A 19,724-nucleotide genomic window follows, 5' to 3' on the forward strand; every position below is an offset into this window, starting at 1 on the left:
GTCATGTATTATTTGTGAAGTCAATACAAAATATTAACATGGTCCTGGTATCTCCCGATGATTTTTTTTAGTGAGAGACGAGACGTTTTTTGTCGTAAACTTGGTTCAAACACTGGTTACGTTTATTTATATCGCAACAATGTGTGAGAGATCGTATTGTACTATAGTTAGGAATTGACGTTAATATGATCGAACAAATGTGGATTAGTTATATTAGCTAACAACAAAACCGAGAAATACATTATTCGGATTTGTTGACTAGACCTGTACACTATTTAGACTTTAACTTTACCAAGGACGGCGCACGAAGTCTGCTATAGAAAAGACAACATGAAATAAACAAATAAGATTGTTTTTATCTTGAAACATATGAGAACTTTTCAGGTAGTTTTAGACAAACAAATATAGATTGAAATAAGCGCCGTGTTTTATTGCAATAAGACAACATTTCACCACAAAACAGTACAAGGATATTAACCAACAAAGGTTTACTTCTTTCAAATCTAAACACAAAGCTGTACATTTTTCATACGTTCGTAAAGTAAAGATAATTATTGTTTATGTGTTTCCCGAATGTTTTGAACCTATTCTTACAGAATGTAACATTTTACCGCCATGTTCATACTTTGGTTATCATAACAATGGATGTATCCAAGTGAAACCCCATATGAAAATACCAACTTATTTTATAACTGTCCATGTAATTCAGACTGGCATAGTCACATGAATTGTACCACCATCCACCTTCATTCATGATTGCACAATTAGACCTCTTATTATTATCATTGTCCCGGTCATATGTTGAAAATTTCTGTCCATTTGCTCTCCCTTGGGAATCCACACTGTCAATGGAATCGCCTTTAAAAGACACAAACTATCAAAATACGAAATTAATAAAATATTTTAACTATAAACCGTTCAAACACACAGTTACCAGTTTTTTCCTGATGTCTTATCAAGGTAAGTGTTTCTCTTTTCGCTATACGAGGTGTATAAAACTAAATATCAATACAGTGATTGATTATTGAGGTGAGCTGTTGCAGAATATGTAATCCGAGCATGAGCAATATTTTATAAGTCGAGTATAATACTGAACGGGGGTTCTATCATGAGTTTTATTATGATACATCTTTATAATACAACAATTGGCTCGATGTAATTGCAGGTATGACCATTTAGTAGTCAGTAATGTTGTGTTGACCTAGCTTTTCGGTTCGACTTTCATATTCTGTAAAATTAACCTTCTAACTATTCAAGCGCCACTGTTAAGTTTTGTACAAACGAAACATGCGACTGGCTTTAAAAGTTTCAAGCCTGAAACTTTTGATGAGTTATTATCTGAGAGATCCTTCACATCTTGTAATGCTGTTGATTTTTAAAAATCAATTAAATTTAGCATTGAAATAATATTTCCAGATTATAAAAGCAGTTAAGATTTTAATCTTAATATCATATAAGAAGAATTATTCTGAAATCCAATTGCTTTACCATTGAAGATTTCAATATCTATTTTGATAACATACCAGCAGTTCCGCTATAGCCAGATACTTTTAACTTGTATTTACTCTTTTCGTCTTTGATTCGGAAATTTGAGTATTCTGCATATTTTTTGGTTCCATCCTTACCCAAGATGAATTTCACTCTGTGTCGTCCATTTGTCGATATCGAGTGAATAAACTCATTTCCTGTAAATACAAAGTTCACGAAAATTTAAAGTTAGTCTAAAATTGAAAAGAAATTATACAACTTCGTTATAAAATCCGGTAAGCTACCTGTGTTCTCAAACCTTTGTTATAGTTATCTTTCTTGTAATACTTTTCAAAACAGTTAATCTAATATCATATGGAAAGTCCTTAATTTGTTCTATAACAAATTGGTTTTATTTTAACTAATGCCTCCTTTTGTTTTATCTTTTGGCACTATTTTGCTTGTTTACATCTCAAGCGAGTGTCAACTTTCAATATCCCACATTTATCAAGTGTTGACAAATAACGATGAGAAAATCAGACAACAATCATGATAATAACCAGAAGCAAGCAATCATATGTATATTTCAGTAAATAAGCACATTTCATATAAAAATTTGTATACATTTTATGCTTTGGGTGATGATAAAAAATAAAATAACAAAAATACCGAGCTAATATGAAAATTTAAAACTGAAAATCAATAATCAAATGAGAAATCTAAAGCTTAAACACAAAACGAATGCATTACAATAGTCATGTTACTGACTTGGTAAAGACATTTTCTCATGTTCAAAATGGTGGATTAAACATTGTTTATTAACTAGCTGAACCTCTAAAAAACGTAATAGTTAAAAATGTCAAAAAAGGGACAAAGCAGTCAACATTGTATTATCATCTTAATCACTATGACAGCAAACTATTATTATATATAAAATTGAGAATTGAAATGGGGGATGTGTCAAACAGACAAAAAGACACCGACCATATAGCAGACCACAGTCGAAGGCAACCAATGGATCTTTAATGCACCGATTAACTCCCGCAACCGGAGGAGTCCTTCAGCTGGCCCCTAAACAAATATGTTCACTAGTTCAGTAATAATGGACGTCATTCAATATCTATACAAAGAAAAACAAAAAGGCATATAGACAAAGCACATTAGTAAAAGCGAAAGAAAAGAATACACAAATTTACCATAAAAAGATAACACAATGACAGGATGTATAAGTTCCGAGCAATGTCAAATGGATATTACTAAAAAAAAAGACTAAACACTGAACGTAATCATTTCAAAAGACAAAAAAAGAATACTATAACGAAATATAAACATAAATCTATACATTATTTGGTAAATGTGTTACCTAACCAATGTTCTCCGGAAGCAGTCCCGAATCCTTCTTTGTATTCGTTCCATGATCTATAGAAATCAACTGAGAAGTCAAAACGTTGTTGGATTACCTAAAATATATATATAATAGTGATATGGTTGCTATTGACAATCTCTTCTGATATTGAAAATATGAGAAAATGTGATTATTTAAAAAAAAAAAAGCTGCACAGAAATACATACAATTATCGACATTTACTCGTATCACATGCAAAAGTTTATGTTTTGGTACTTGTTTAATCAACCAGTACATGTTTTTAATAAAAGTAACACGATCATATGCCCAGATATGTATACGCCTGTGTATATGTTGCATTCATACTTCATACACCTCAAAAACAAGCATTATCAGAAATGATGTGCTAGTACGCAATCTCTGCATTATTTACCGAGTGTTTGCCCTTCGTAAGTAGTGATTATTGGGATTTCTGTATGTTGATCTTATAGAATATCAGCAGCGAGCCACTTTCTGGTTATTTTAATTACTGAAAGCAGCGAACTCTGTGTCCGCGGCTGATTCCTTAAGATAGTTTTAACACGAATCCGATAATCTGTTTGTCGTAACATTTCTGATTTATTCCTCCGTTAACCAATTTAAAACTAGGTTTCCCTAACGAAATTACGCTTGATAAATCCCGCCATTCTATTTCACGTTACTGATAAACAATCCTTCCACATTGTGTCATCACTGCTACATGTAACATCTCCTCATGTCTAAAAACCACGATACGAGAATTACATAGCTGTTTTAGTTGTTCTTTATGTCACGAATCACTAAGAATCAAAATCTTCTCACCTCACTGCATGTTTGAGACGGTCCCTAGTACCAGTTTTACAGAACTTCTTCACAAAACGCCACAACAATGAATTGAAGAAAAATCATGATATCCATTTTGTTGATAATCTGATCTTTGTTGAAGGTCTCATAAATACGTTAACAATTCAATTTTCTAAAGTTGCCCAAAAACAACATTGAACAAAAATTTACACCGAAAATTAAGGATTAACTAAAATGAACATATCTTGGGTCTTACTTTGTTCTTATTTTCTTCTCTTTTTTTGTCTAAGTAATATGCCAAATTTGATTTTCTTAAGCTTATTTAAAGGCCACCCTTTTGATGCCTGCACATTTTGTTCTATTGTTTTATGTCAGTTGAAATAGATAGCCAATCTTCTATATTTACTTTGACTTATACACAAAAATGCAGTCAACTTTAGCGCTTGATAGTTCATTGATAACATTCTGGCGTATCACAAACTAACAACTGGTAACGTCTCATTTCATTGGCCGAAAGATTCAAATAAAACAACGTTTGTAGTTTGCACGTGAATTGACACAGGTGACTGACTATGAAATGTATTATGTTACTACGAACGTAAAAACAAGGATTTGACAATGTTTAGTTTACAAATCTTTGGTCAAAAGAATTAAATAAATAGTTTTTGAATTTCAAATTGTTGTGTCGAAATATTTTACTGCAGCAACATAATTATCGTGTACATAATGTACCGCATTATGAAACATGTAAGGATAAAATAAAATACATGTGCCGCTTTTATTCATGATTAAGTAACCACTTTTAATTTCTTTCAATGTCGTAGTTACTTATAATAAGGATCTCATAATGCTGATCTATTACAATAATTTCAAAAAGTTATAATGGGTAACATATTCCTATTTTAATGTTTTCATGCTATAAAACGAAGATACAGGAAGTTACACAGTAGCTAAGTGTTTGGTCATTAGGAATTTACGTATCATAAACGGAGCAAATTGTCCCCGAAATATAGAAACAAAACAACAATAATCTTATCATTTGTGCACGTGAATGAAGACGTAGTATGCAATGTACTATCATGATCACCACGAAATTCAAATGAATTCAGTGAAGGCATTTTGGTGGAAAAAGGATTCACTGAAATGTTACATAGGCGAAATTTTTTTCTTTTGTATGTGAGGAACTAAAAAAAAATCTTATCGTAGTTTATAAGGAACAATATAAATGTACTGTTTTCGATTTAAATTGGCTAAAAACATCTCCTTTAATTTAATACCGTAAGAAAGTGATATGCATAATATTGTTTAACTAACCGCCAAAGTGACGTGTATGCATGCGTATTTAAAATGAAATACAAAATCATACATGTAAGATAAACTGATAAACGAAATATTAAGAAATTATTAAATAAGTATGACTGAATTCATGTACTAAAAGGGGTCCACCTTTTTATCAATACATTTAATGAATAAGCACGCTTTTAAAAACTGATTGTTTTCTTTGTTACTATATAGATATTTACAAATATATAATCTACGTTCGAATTTTAACCGAGAATAGCAAAACAGTTAACTTATAAAATTCATTAAGTATATCGCTGGAGTTTATAAAGTACATATCTTTCCACTGTGCCATGGTTTGCCATCTCTATTTTTCTCTAAACAAAATAGGGTTGGTTACATGGTCTGAATTTACTTAGAATTTCGGGATTTTTTCTCAAAATTAAGTAAACTGAATTACAAAAAAAAATCACACTATTCTTAGTCGAATACCTAAAACTTGCGAAAGATATAAAAAGGCAGGATGAGCAACTTGGCAAAAAGGCCGAATAACGATTTATGGGGAAAAAAAACAAAAAAACGGACAAACTAATAAAAACTAAAAAGGCAGGACCAAATAGAATAAAAATAAAAAGACAGGATAGAGAATACAACTTGAAAAGAAAAAAGAACTAACTGTCTCATCAAAGTCCACCCTCCCATCAAAATAAAATGGTAGATCTCTTTATCCAGAAATTACTGAGAGGAGAAAGTTGAATTAAATATTTTCGATGTGAAACCTGAAGATTTTAAAGTTTAAAATTTTACTAGTGCACAAAATTATAAATTCAATGAATTTTACATGCACATAGTTGTATCATTGAATAGCTAGAATTGCTATGGGATAATCAAGAACACAATAATGTACGTGAATACGACGATGGAGGTTATAACAACCTTGACCGGCTACGTGTATACTGATCAGTCCATTCAACTTATAGTACGTGGGTTCTATTTTCGCAGGTGTGAGGGCGAAGTTTTGAATTAGCCAATGAAAACGATCGTTTACGAGTTAATCTAATAAGTTTGTTTGACTGATTACGTCGCGCTACCTTTCCTAAGCTTGGCCGCATAAAAGTGTATTTACCCCATTTTCAAATACTACTATATTGTTATGTTATTGATTTCCTCCCTGATGGAATAAGCAACCAAACAGTATTTGTTAGCCATATTGTTGAATGTTGAATGTAAGATTTATCATAAAACAGGCATATACCAGTAGAATTCATATCAGAAACTAGATATCACTTCCTAATTTTACGATGATACTGTTTATAAAGCCAGTGAGTTTAGATATGAGCAATGATCCTCTTAATAGACTTAATGTAAATATATACGTATTTGAAACTGTGGTAAGATATTTGAATGTTGTTTTAATTGACACTAACATCGATTTATTCTATATCTGAAAACTTACCCAAGTACGAATGATGTACATTTATGAAATTTAATGAATGCATATCCGAATCATTAACGAGTTATCAAGGTTTGAATTCAAAGCTTGGTTATTTTTAATATAAAAACTAACCGTCCATTTTCTGTTGTCTTGCCACACACAATACGCACGTTTAGGTTGATTTTCACCTCTTGGGTAAATTACGTAAACACCGTCTTTTAAAAAGTCAACATCAGCGCATTCCCGGGGTTTTACTGAAAAAAAAAGTGTTATGAATGTTCATAAAAATAAGAAAATTGTGTACATTTGTCTGAAATTGACTATATTTTTCTTTATTATCTTTCACAGTGTACTGAAATATTATGTTAGGTTTGAAGCAAAGATCATTTCCTACATATTAAAGACTAATATTCGCAGTACCGTTATTGTTTCTAAACAATGACTGTACGTTATTCGATGTTTATATTATGCAAACACACACGGATAGTAGAATAATAATTATGCTATACACTGACCGCATTATTTCAACAATACAACCTTTAAAAAGTACTCGAGTTGAATTGCAATAGATACATAAACATAAACACATTATGCGTAACAGAGAGAATAGTAGCTTTCAAGTTATTTTAATTGGTCTGTGTATCGTTTTAATGTAAAGCTGAAGCATTTAGATGAGTCTTACATGTATTTCATTGTCCCTTCTTTTCATGAATCATTCAACTTAGGACATGAAAGCAGTGTGTTTGCTCGTTAGTTACAAACTTTCCTTGGTGAATCAAAAAAACTAAAAGAAATAATCTTGTAATTTTATTTTTGTTTTTATTTTGTCTAGAGTGAGTATTCAACAAAATGAATTCAAATAACAGTTACATAATACATTGAAATAGGATAAAAAATAATTATCTGCATGATCAGAACAAATTGAAATTTTCTCAAGCAATACTCGAGGTAAATTTAACATAGTAAAGGATCACCAATCAACCAAATTTTCACGAAACAAACTAATTAAGACAAACAAATAGAGTCAGAATGTTTCCCATATCGACTTTAGTCAACATAATCTTGACTTGAAAAAATATAACAAATACATGTCGTTCAATTTTTAAGGTTATATGTTTTTGTAATGTTGGTGTCTTTTATAGCTTCTTATGGCGCATTGTTTTTGCTGATTGCAAAAAGCAGTACGTTGACCTTAAGTTGCTCACATCTACTTCGTGTTGTCGCGTGTCGCTGGCTACATGTATCTAATTGACAGTAATATATACTAATACAGTATCATATAAAAAAAACCATCTAGAAACACATTCAAAAGAGATTTAAAAGAGGGACGAAAGATACCAGAGGGGCAGTCAAACTCATCAATCAAAAATAAAATGACAACGCCATGGCTAAAAATGAAAACGATAAACAGACAAATAATAGTACACATTACACAACATAGAAAACAAAAGAATAAGCAACACGAACCCGGCCGGCCCAGTAAAAACTAGGGGTGATCTCAGGTGCTCAGGAAGGGTAAGCAGAACCTGCTCCACATGTGGCACCCGTCGTAATATTCTACATAATAAACTTTGATTCAAAAATTTAGATAGAAACATTTTAAGTATGCAATGGTCATGTGTATCTTAATGTTTCATCCTTTTTGTATTTAGCACTATTAAACATAATTGACGTTTTACGTATTTTCGTTATTTTGTTTATCCTTATTAGACAGAATAGCTCAAAGACATTTACGCTTTAAGTACAAATTTTAATTTATATTGCTATCATTTTAAAACAAAATTACTTAATAATATCTTTACCTTTTTTCTCAACAGTCGTATAAATGATTTTTATACGACTGTTAAATCTTGCTGACATCTGCTTTTGATCATCTTGAATTCTCAAAATTGCATCAGTATTCTTTTTCACGGCGTCAGTGTAGTTGTAATATCCTTCAAAAATCGTATAGATATCAAATGAAACTTGCGCATGGTATATATTCTTTCAAAATAATAACGATAATTTTAACCAATAATTTTCTACATACGAATTATCAAAAATAGCTGATTTTATTATATTATTCAATTTATTAAAATGCAATTTATTCCCAAACTTGAATGTTCTAATCAAATTTAAACGAGTAAAATCTTAACATACATGTATACATGCACTCAAGAACATCTGTATCGTTTTAAAAGACCCAATAAATTCAAAAGTATCATTTACCAACACCTTAAGAAGCACAACCATCCTTTTAAATATTTAGCAGTTCAACCTTTAGAAGTAGTAAATAAGCATCCTGGTGAATCGCATTCAAAGTTTGTACGATCACGGAAAATGATTGAATTAAATTGGATTAAAAAATTTCAGACAGTTTACCCTCTCGGTCTAAATGATAATATCATGGGAATTGGTAATATATCTAGAACCAATTCCGTTAACATTTTGGATATAGTTTCTAAAACTGTTCGTAAAAAACGTTCTCACGGTCGTAGAACAAATCGCAATCATAGAAAATTTCGGGCCAATCATACCAATATTTCGGACCTAACATATTGTTATTCTAAATTATTTCCCAAAATTGATCGCCCTGAAGATCATAAAAAACATTTTATTAAAATTAAGTATGTCAATAAAGGCTTTGATTTTGTAAATATTGCCGGTATATTTAACGACCATTCTGTTAAAGAACAAATTCCTGGATATTTTGACAATACTGAGCTACCTCTTATTTGTTATATTTACAAGAAACTTACCCGGAAATTTGTGTTTAATTATAGTCAATTGTGTAAAGATATTAATATCAGTGAAAATACACCTACGTCATGTAATTGCAGTAATTCCGAATATATTTATGGACCCATTTCCCATGTTTTAACAGGAGATCTTAACATCGTTCAAGACCGAGAGTTAAAATCATTCCTCAGTAAAGGACCTAAATATCGTCCCCCGTCAATTATTAATTGGAATGAGTGTCGTAATATCATCCACGACTCACTCCATACTTACTGTATGAAATGGATAAAACGGGAAAAAGCTGACAAAAAATCTTTGGACTCTTTTTTTAATTCAGTAATGAAGATAGTTGATATACGTATTTAACATTTTAAAGAACATTTTACTATAAACAATAACCACAATAAACCTATTTCTCGTATCAAACATAAACTAAAAGAACTAGCCAAGGAATTTGTTTTTGTCCCGGCCGATAAAGCTGCTAATAATATTATTATTGTTTGACGTAAATTTTACATTGAGGTTCTGAAAAAGGAAATCACCAATTCACCAACATTCCAACTGACTCCATTTTCAGAAAACGAAATCTGTAACAAACATAAACTTTTAGCCACCGCTTTACAAGCAGAGCCAAATACAATGAAAGTCCCAACTATGTATTGGCTTCCGAAGCTACACAAAACCCCTTACAAATATAGATTTATTTCGTCTTCAAGCCATTGTTCAACTACTAAATTGTCTATTCTTCTTACCAGCACACTTGGCACAATTAAAAACCTGATAATAAATTGTTCAAATAAGGCCTTCGAAAATAGTGGAATAAATTACTTTTAGAGTGTCACGAACTCGTTGGAAGTACTTGATAAATTGCATGCTTATATTGGTGATTTTGAATCTTTTCAAAGTTTTGATTTTTCTACCCTGTATACCACATTGCCCCACATTCTCATTAAGAAAAAATTCACACACCTAATTAAATGGGCATTCAAAAAATCAGAATGTGAATATATATGTTCAAACTCTTTTAGGTCATTTTTTAGTAGCAATAAACAAAAAAACTATGTTAATTGGACATGCTTTGATACTATATATGCCCTTGAATTTTTACTAGATAATATTTTTGTTCGCTTTGGGGATTCCGTATATCGTCAGATTATCGGAATTCCAATGGGGACTAACTGTGCACCACTTACTGCGGACCTGTTTTTGTATTGTTATGAGTTACAATTTATGACAAAAATAAGCAAAGACCCATCGAAACAACATCTGATAAACAAATTTAATAATACTTTCAGATATTTGGATGATATTTTGGCTCTCAATAATGACGACTTCAGTATGTCATTGTATGTATATTAATGAAATTTATCCTGTTGAACTTACTTTAAATAAAGCTAATACTAACAATGACCACTGCCCTTTTCTCGATCTTGATATCTATATCACTAATGGAAAGCTGAATACTAAAATTTATGATAAAAGGGATGATTTTTCATTTCCTATCGTTAATTATCCGTTTTTAGATGGTGACGTTCCCTTGTCACCATCTTACGGTGTTTATATATCTCAACTTGTACGATTCGCTTGTGTATGTAACAATGTTTTAGATTTTAACGAGAGAAACTTATGTATTACTGAAAAATTATTACACCAGGGTTTTCGATATCACAAACTAGTCAAAACATTTACTAAATTTTATCATCGGTATAAAGACATCATTCGTAAATATAGCTCAACATGCAGATTTCTAATACGTTCAGGTATTTTACATCCAATTTTTTATGGAAATATTCTTTATAAAGCACAAAGGTGTCAGTATTCACCTCAGAAACTTCCAAACCTTTGAATAGACTTATTAAGAAGGGATATAATTACGATATTGTTGTCAAGTCATTAAAGATTGCATATTTTGGCGTTAATATTGAGTCACTGATAAGTTCTTTGCATCGGAACTAAACACATTTATTCTAAAAACAGTTGTTGGCATGACACGGGTTATGTTCCTCTCATATATGTTATGATGGTATGATACTAAACCCCTAACGGGAAGGATTGTGCCTGATGTTCATATGATGAAATCATAATCTTTCAGTCAGTTTAATTGAAGTCTGGAGCTGGAATGTCAGTTAACTGCTAGTAGTCTGTTGTTATTTATGTATTATTGTCATTTTGTTTATTTTCTTTGGTTACATCTTCTGACATCAGACTCGGACTTCTCTTGAACTGAATTTTTATGTGCGTATTGTTATGCGTTTACTTTTCTTCATTGGTTAGAGGTATAGTGGGAGGGTTGAGATCTCACAAACATGTTTAACCCCGCCGCATTTTTGCGCCTGTACCAAGTCAGGAGCCTCTGGCCTTTGTTAGTCTTGTATTATTTTGATATTAGTTTCTTGTGTACAATTTGGAAATTAGTATGGCGTTCATTATCACTGGACTAGTATATATTTGTTTAGGGGCCAGCTGAAGGACGCCTCCGGGTGCGGAATTTCTCGCTACATTGAAGACCTGTTGGTGACCCTCTGCTGTTGTTTTTTATTTGGTCGGGTTGTTGTCTCTTTGACACATTCCCCATTTCCATTCTCAATTTTATGAAACAGTCCACGCAAAATGTACAAAAACGAAAAAAATATATGAAATTCTAAATGGTGTTCATAATTTTTGGTTGCAGTCTTTTCATTTACTATAAAACACCGTTACGTTTTCTCATACGATTAGTCAGTGAATAAACTCATCATAGATAGATACCGGGAATCAAATTTTATATTTACTCCAGATGCGCGTTTCGTCTACGTACTATTATAACATTTCAGTGCTGCAATGTTTCCTTAGTTTAAAGATTAACTCTCTATTATCTCAAATGTTTATTTATATGTTCATATATAGTGTCAGGGCCTTCACTTGCCTCTTGATTATGTTCTCACAAAGCAGTCATCAAGAAAATATATTTAGAGCGGCGACGCGTATAATCCCGACTGAGAACAGTTGATCTGTATAAGGTTAAATAAATTAACTCAACTTTTACAAGGATAAGTCGACATAATTTTACCATTTCCTTTCATTTAACTTATGAGTGCTCTTTCGTAATGCATAGGTAGAGATGATGAAAAATGTTGATTATAGTGTGTAACGTGGTTTTAAATTTGTTCACATTAGCATTGTTTAAAACAAATATGATTTCATAATTGCCTAATACAGAAGTTCAGATATTTTTACATTTTAACTGACAAACTCGGGTCAGAACTAACTAATTTATTAATGTTTCTTAAAATCAAATCATCTTTTTGAAATAATTCAACGCTCTATTAACAAGTTGTCCTATAAAGTTTCTTAAAAAACTCCATTTATTCTTTTTCGCATGGAGTGAATCATATGACATATAGATTGCTAAAATATCACGTCTTTTAAATGAAGTTTGATAGATGTTATTTCCCCAATTTTTAATATGTGAACAGTGTATCCTTAAATTTAATGCCGTTCAATAAAAAGAATATTTAAGTTTTTGTGTTTTAAATTGGTTTCTTGAATACACTTTTATTAAATGTTTTTTGAAAATAACTCATACAGCAGTAGAACAATCTGAAATAAGAGCCTTTACTTCAAGACGGTAGCTCTCAAAACATAACAATATTTCCATTCAGTTTCATTTTTTTTATCGCTTTCCTATGTCTTTACATACCAGAAAAGTTGTCTGATCTCTAATTAAACCGTTATTCCATATGATTATCACAACGGATGATTCAAAATGAATATGGCATTAGTTATCCATTGTGTATGTTGTGTATGAACCTTGATTTTGCCATTTGATTAGGAAATTTCCGTTCAGAATTTTCCTGACATAGTTCAGGTATTTTTTTGCTTGTTATTTTACTTTTTACCATATGAACGCGTCTGTTTTCGCTTCGTTTAGAATAATATTGTGTTTCGCTAATGTTTTGTTTATATTATTAGAACATCGATAACCTACTGATGCTTAATTATATCTCCTAGACATATTATTTTTGAATCACCTAAAAGAATGGAATGCCTTTTATATCTTTTTTTTTGTTCCATTTGTCTCCCTTTGTGCAAAAGAGAAACGCACACTTTGTATATATAAGCTTATAAATATGATCACTAAAATAAAACAGTTTATCCCAATATGCAAAGAAACGTCCGTTCTATATAAATATTTGCAAATGTCAGACCATTTTTATAAGGAGTTTAACGAACCAATTAATCTTTACCAGTGTGTTCTTAAGTTATGTTGCATCACCACTACACTGATGTTGATTGATGTCTTTAGAATTTAGATGTTCAATACATTTCATATGATTAACTTTACAGGATTGACTATTGAATGGCATTTAAAAAAAAGATATGTTAATATTTAGAATTTTTCCTGAATGCTAGTCGAGTGGGATGACTATGAACATGATTAAAAATGATAACAGAGGGGCGAAAGATAATAAAGGGACAGTCAAACTCATAGATAAAAAAACAAACTGACAACGCCGCCATGGCTAAATAAAAATAGACAAAGACAAACAGACAAATAATAGTACAAAAGACACAACATAGAAAACTAAAGACTTAGCAAAACGACCCCACCAAAAACTGGGGGTGATTTAGGTGCTCTGGGAGGGTAAGGAGATCCACATGTGATAACAGTTTCCAACATTCCACAAATGAACCATGGATAGATAAATTGATAGTAAATGTACAACGCCACCTTAATCAGTATAAGCTAAACAGTGACAAGTCCCGTTATTGTTTGATGAAATAAGCCAGTGTGTTTTGATAGTGCAACCGCTCTTCGACAGGAAAACTGACACTCATCCTCAATCAAAATTGAAGTCGAATGCACCTAGATAAATTACTTACACCACTGGACGATCTAACGAATTATTGTAAGGTTATCGAATATGCAAAGAAATTTGAACGTTTATATTTGTATTTAAAAGTTTTCATTGCTTTTAACAGTTATCAAAAGTTAACTTAAACTTCGATACGTACTGTGTTTACCCTTATTAAACTTTTTATTCGAGCGTCATAGGTAAATCTTTTGAAGACCGAAAGAGCGTCTGCCTCACATTTTTTTATTCTTGTATCTGTGATGAGTTTATTGCGAATTGATGACGTTCAGTATTTATATACCTGATATTGTGTAACTATACACCCCAAACAATCAAACAAACGATTAATCTTCGTGTATGTATTGGGAAGTCGTACACCGCAGTCGGAGAAAGTTGCATTAATTTCCTACAATCGCAAAGGCCTAGGTCTAGAATTTGATATACCGTAAACAGGTTTGGGATCATTAATGATTTTGGTACTTTAAATCATGTAAAAATTAGGTGAAATTTATGTGATAAAAAATATTTTAAATTTTAATTTTCATAATATTCGCTGTTAAGGTGCATACATTCATTCAAATTGCAACACTTTTTATTTATATTTCCTTTGCGAACATTTATCTAATGATAACTGAATAAAGGTAAGTGGCCATAAAATTGTTACACATGACATTTTGCTGTTGCTGTTTTTGTAAATATTTTCGCCACGACAGTAAATATCCTAAAAACCGAAGTTAAATTTTGATATCACTGTAAATTAATGCCCGTTTTGGGTATTATACCCTTTAACTGGGATAATACCCTTTTTTGGGGATCTCCTCTTCTTGTTAAATCAAAGTTATTAATTATATTTAATAATTATATTTCTAAAGCTTGTTCAATTCGTATCAATCGAGTTCTATTACTTGAAAAAGCCTCTCCATAAGGTAATTGTCTAAATTCCCAAGATTAATATACTTGATCAATAGATATTTTAACTACCCAATATAAAATCATTAATTATGCTCCAATGTTGATTTAAAACTTTGCTTCGATTCATATCCTTGATTTCAATATAGGGTATGCATTTACAGTGACAATATTTATCATATCAGAGTTTTGGGGCTTGTAAATAAGTATACATCTATGACATGACATTTCTTATTAATAATCATGACCCTGAAGTCCTTTTACTAGTAGTTGATTATTTTGGGTTTTATTTGCTCTTCAACTTTTGTTTTTGTATTTTCAATTATTTTGGCCACAAACATCTCTGACAAGACACTTATTCTCTCTATGCGCATCTGTAAATATTGTACTGCTCAGGATGTTCGCTCACTTATTTTTTGAATTTTTGCCAGATATTCAGAATCCTCTGGTGCTATCCATGAAGTGACATCACAAAAAAATCCCCATTAATTCCTACTTTTTTCATAATTTTACTACACATAGGTTAAAAGGCCATATTAATAAGTCTTGTAAAATCCTTGTTATTTTTACAATTTTAAAAGGAAGAACGAACCGATGTTAAAAGTATAAAAAATTTAGAGAGAATATCCAATGGCTCCTTTCTCGAATTCATGCACATGCAAGAAGATCTGGGTCAAACATAGATCAGACTACAAAAATCCAGATGAAAATAAATTTTGAAAGATGTACTTGTAAAATATGTTTTATACTACAAATATTATTTACCTTTCTTTAATAAAACTTCTTCAACAATTGTTCTTATTTCGTCATTAATGTTTACACCAACTTTATCCTTAATAGTTATCCCATAAGGACGCGGTGTGTCAGTGTAAGATCACCCCGATGGCCGGAGGCCAGAGGGTGATCTAACACTGACACACCAAGTCCGACTGGGATAACTATTTTACATCCCAGCTGTTTTAGATTAGACGAAAAACCATTTAAAATTCATATAATCTAGTTTAGAACGCCCCACAACCATAACAATATACTTTATATATTACTATATGATGTATACCCATTTTGAACCCCAAACACGATGAGTAGATATCAAACAATGTCAACTCGCCCCACTTGCCAATCGGCCCACACTATATCGCCACTTTTTAAAAATATCGTCCCACTCTTGTTTACCGACTTGTCTCACTTTGAAAAAGTGTAAAATCAAATTGAATTATCAGTCTGAAAACTCACTAATTAACGAAAATGGTTAAAACCCCACTGAATAAAGGTTTGACAACTCGCCCCACTTATAAAAAGATCTTGCTTTCTTTAAGTATGTCAAATTACTATTATTTCGTATCAAGTCGTCCTGGTGTATTGGTATGTGTCGTGGCTTGATATGCTAAAGGTCTTGAGTTCGAATCCCAGCACTGGATTTTTTCTACGTGAATTTTAATAGATAGTCGTATAATTAATTATTAATTATAAGTTTTATAGTGGATTTTACATTCCCGCCAAAATGTTACAGAACAAAGGAAAGCATGCATAACAAAGAAACTCAAACTGGGGTGATCTGGTAGGGGTGATCCGGCTCAGATCACCCCTGTTAGAACAAAGGAGCTGGGATGTAATTGAAATGATCTTTGATAGCATCCATTTTTGTGTGAGTGTCTTCACCAACATATAGCTTATCACTTTCATTTGCTTTTGATAAATCAAAAACCGCAACCAATGGATCAGTTTGATTATCGAGTAATGAAGCATTAACTGCTTTGTCTGTAATAGCAGCGGTCAAGTGTAATAACAAACAAAGTAAAGATCCACATTTCATCATAAATTTTAAAAACAAAACATAATCCATGATTAAATTAAAACCACCTTGTAAATACTTTCAGAATTTGAAAATGTACTTTTAATTTATAATCTTACTATCAAATTACTCCAAGAGGTTTGTTTATCATGCAATGTATTTCGGCACAATGTTCTCAAATTGAAAGAGTGAAGAAGAGATTTAAGTGTGTTTGATGGTTTGTCATATTACTTAACCTACATATATTGAAGTACATACATCAGATAAGCACTTGGAAATATAAATAATCTTACCATGTCATTCCTTTATCCAACAATTAGTTATGCAACTCCCGCTAAAATCTAAACATGAATGTTCATACTAGTAATGATTGACCAACCGCCCCGATCCCTTATTCTAAATTTGTTGCTGAAGGTGTTATAAAACGGTTGTAATCATCCGTCAAATGATTACATGCGTTAGTCTGTAAATAAACTCTTCATATTCGCCAATCTTAAAACGTTGTACGCCAGACACGGCTCACTTCTACAAATTAAATGAATCATTGAATCAAAAAGTAAAAAAAAAAGTACGAACTTGAAGTGAATTGAAAAGTTTTGCATATACACTAACGGAAATACATTTCAGATTCGCAAAATCATTTGTATTTCGAAAACCTAAAATTACGCATACAGATAACTCATAACAACAACCATATCAGTTAAAACCAACAAATTCTGACTGTTAAGCTTATGAAACCTTTGGGGAAATTTTGGTATGAAATCATAAGCGCCACATATTTTTGGTGTTTAGTTTCATAACATTAGTTGATTGAGACAATGATGATATTTGAATATAAGCATAACGGAAGAATGGCAAATTTCAACCAGTTTAAATGTTAATTTGGTATTTTTCGCCTCTCTTATTATATAATGGACTTAATTTTATAAATTTCCTGTTTACAAACTTTTAATTTTTCGAAAATCTAAGGATTTTCTTATCCCAAACATAGATTACCTTATTTGGCACAACTTTTGGAATTTTGGGTCCTCGTTGCTCTTCAACTTTTAACTTGTTTGGCTTTATAACCATTTTGGTATGAGCGGCACTGATGAGTCTTATGAACACGAAACACGCGTCTGGCATATTAAATTATAATCCTGGTGCCTTTGATAACTATTTATATATGACTTATACACAAGAGTGAGCAACTACATAAAAAAAAATGAAGTGTTAAAAAAAGAAATAAAAAGAAAAAAGAAACAAAAAAGCAAAAAAAAAAACCAAATGAGTTGTAAATCAAATTAATGATTCATATCACGAGTGGACAGTTTTCCAATTTTTACTTTCCAATTTTTAGCTCACCTGGCCCAAAGGGCCAAGTGAGCTTTTCTCATCACTTGGCGTCCGGCGTCCGTCGTCCGTCGTCGTCGTCGTCGTCGTCGTCCGTCGTTAGCTTTTACAAAAATCTTCTCCTCTGAAACTACTGGGCCAATTTTTACCAAACTTAGCCACAATCATCATTGGGGTATCTAGTTTAAAAATTGTGTCCGGTGACCCGGCCAACCAACCAAGATGGCCGCCATGGCTAAAAATAGAACATAGGGGTAAAATGCAGTTTTTGGCTTATCACTCAAAAACCAAAGCATTTAGAGCAAATCTGACATGTAGTAAAATTGTTTATCAGGTCAAGATCTATCTGCCCTGAAATTTTGAGATGAAACGGACAACACGTTGATAGGTTGCTGCCCCTGAATTGGTAATTTTAAGGAAATTTTGCTGTTTTGGTTATTATCTTGAATATTATTATAGATAGAGATAAACTGTAAACAGCAAAAATGTTCAGCTAAGTAAGATCTACAAATAAGTCAAGATGACCAAAATGGTCTGTTGACCCCTTTAGGAGTTATTGCCCTTTATACTCAATTTTTAACCATTTTTCGTAAATCTTAATTATCTTTTACAAAAATCTTCTCCTCTGAAACTACTGGACCAAATTTAACCAAACTTAGCCACAATCATCATTGGGGTATCTAGTTTAAAAATTGTGTCCGGTGACCCGGCCAACCAACCAAGATGGCCGCCATGGCTAAAAATAGAACATAGGGGTAAAATGCAGTTTTTGGCTTATCACTCAAAAACCAAAGCATTTAGAGCAAATCTGACATGTGGTCAAATTTTTTATCAGGTCAAGATCTATCTGCAACAACAAAAGAAAGAGAGTTTTTAACGACCTCAGCTGGCTATACAACCCTTGCACAATCAACTGAATTTTGCAGAAATCATTAATAGGATAGATTGCCCTTATATGATAATTTTTTATTACCTTTTTGGTTTTTTTGGCAAAGGGGGGGGGGGGGGGGTTGCGCAACAACAAAACAACTTCACAACTTTCTCATTACTTTGCATTTCTTGTTAGATAAATTTTACAAAATTTCTCCCCTGAAACAACTGTCGAATTTAAACAAACTTGGTTTAAATCACCACTAGGATATACAGGGACCACTGTGTATGGTGACCCTGCCTGCCCACATGGCTGAAATAAAACATAGGTTTCAAATGCACTTTTTAGTATTATATCTCTGAAAATAAACGACAGTACAACAGTTGCATTTATCATGCAACAATTGTAAATAAAAATATCAGGTGAGCGACACAGGGTCCTTGGACCCTCTCGTTTTATGAATTGAACATTGTTATTCTAAGTACTAAGTGTTGCGTTTTGCAAACGTATCATTTGCCGACTGTTATGGAATGTCGTTTCAAATATGACGACAAATACATGTTAAATAAAATTATCAAAACAGCAATCTTTTCATCTTTTCCTCTGATGCAAAATCTCCGATTTATACTTGCAGAATAACTCGACACATGGCGAATCTAAAACAGGAAAAATCCCTTCTCTTCCAGATAACGTGTGATCACCCCGATTTAATTTGATTCTTGTCGCTAAATCTTACTCTTCTATAATGTGTTATAGACAATTTTCCTTTATTCTTTTTGTCGTTTTTCGTTTCTTCCCATGTCGTGTTCATCTGGTTTTTGCCTGAAGAGTATAAAAAAACAGTACAAAAAAAACCGCTTTTTTGATATATAATTAGAGGATCCTACAAGTTTTTATATTATAATTATCATCTAAAT

The 19,724-nt window shown here is 31.9% G+C and overlaps 1 protein-coding gene across 1 annotated transcript; it reads right to left on the reverse strand.

Annotated features, from left to right (window-relative positions):
- Nucleotides 1–407: 407 nt before the first annotated feature.
- Nucleotides 408–16,650, reverse strand: LOC143042470 (microfibril-associated glycoprotein 4-like). Its single transcript, XM_076214772.1, has 7 exons — nucleotides 16,426–16,650; nucleotides 15,578–15,645; nucleotides 8,153–8,284; nucleotides 6,483–6,604; nucleotides 2,831–2,927; nucleotides 1,524–1,685; nucleotides 408–858 (listed from the first exon to the last, which is right to left on the reverse strand). The coding sequence occupies exons 1-7, from the start codon at nucleotides 16,626–16,628 to the stop codon at nucleotides 620–622; spliced, it is 1,023 nt and encodes a 340-aa protein (XP_076070887.1). The 5' UTR covers nucleotides 16,629–16,650; the 3' UTR covers nucleotides 408–619.
- Nucleotides 16,651–19,724: the final 3,074 nt, after the last annotated feature.

This window comes from Mytilus galloprovincialis, chromosome 8 (genome assembly GCF_965363235.1).
Source record: "Mytilus galloprovincialis chromosome 8, xbMytGall1.hap1.1, whole genome shotgun sequence".
Taxonomy (NCBI): Eukaryota; Metazoa; Mollusca; class Bivalvia; order Mytilida; family Mytilidae; genus Mytilus; species Mytilus galloprovincialis.

Bases quoted from the DNA above. Each gene is read 5' to 3' on its own strand.
- LOC143042470 (XM_076214772.1), bottom strand. From the start codon at position 16,628: ATGATGAAATGTGGATCTTTACTTTGTTTGTTATTACACTTGACCGCT. The intron at 6,605-8,152 runs GTAAAGATATTA...TTTTTTTTTCAG, and splicing joins TACGACTGTTGAGAAAAAAG to TAAAACCCCGGGAATGCGCT. The intron at 1,686-2,830 runs GTAACACATTTA...TTGTATTTACAG, and splicing joins TTCCGGAGAACATTGGTTAG to GAAATGAGTTTATTCACTCG.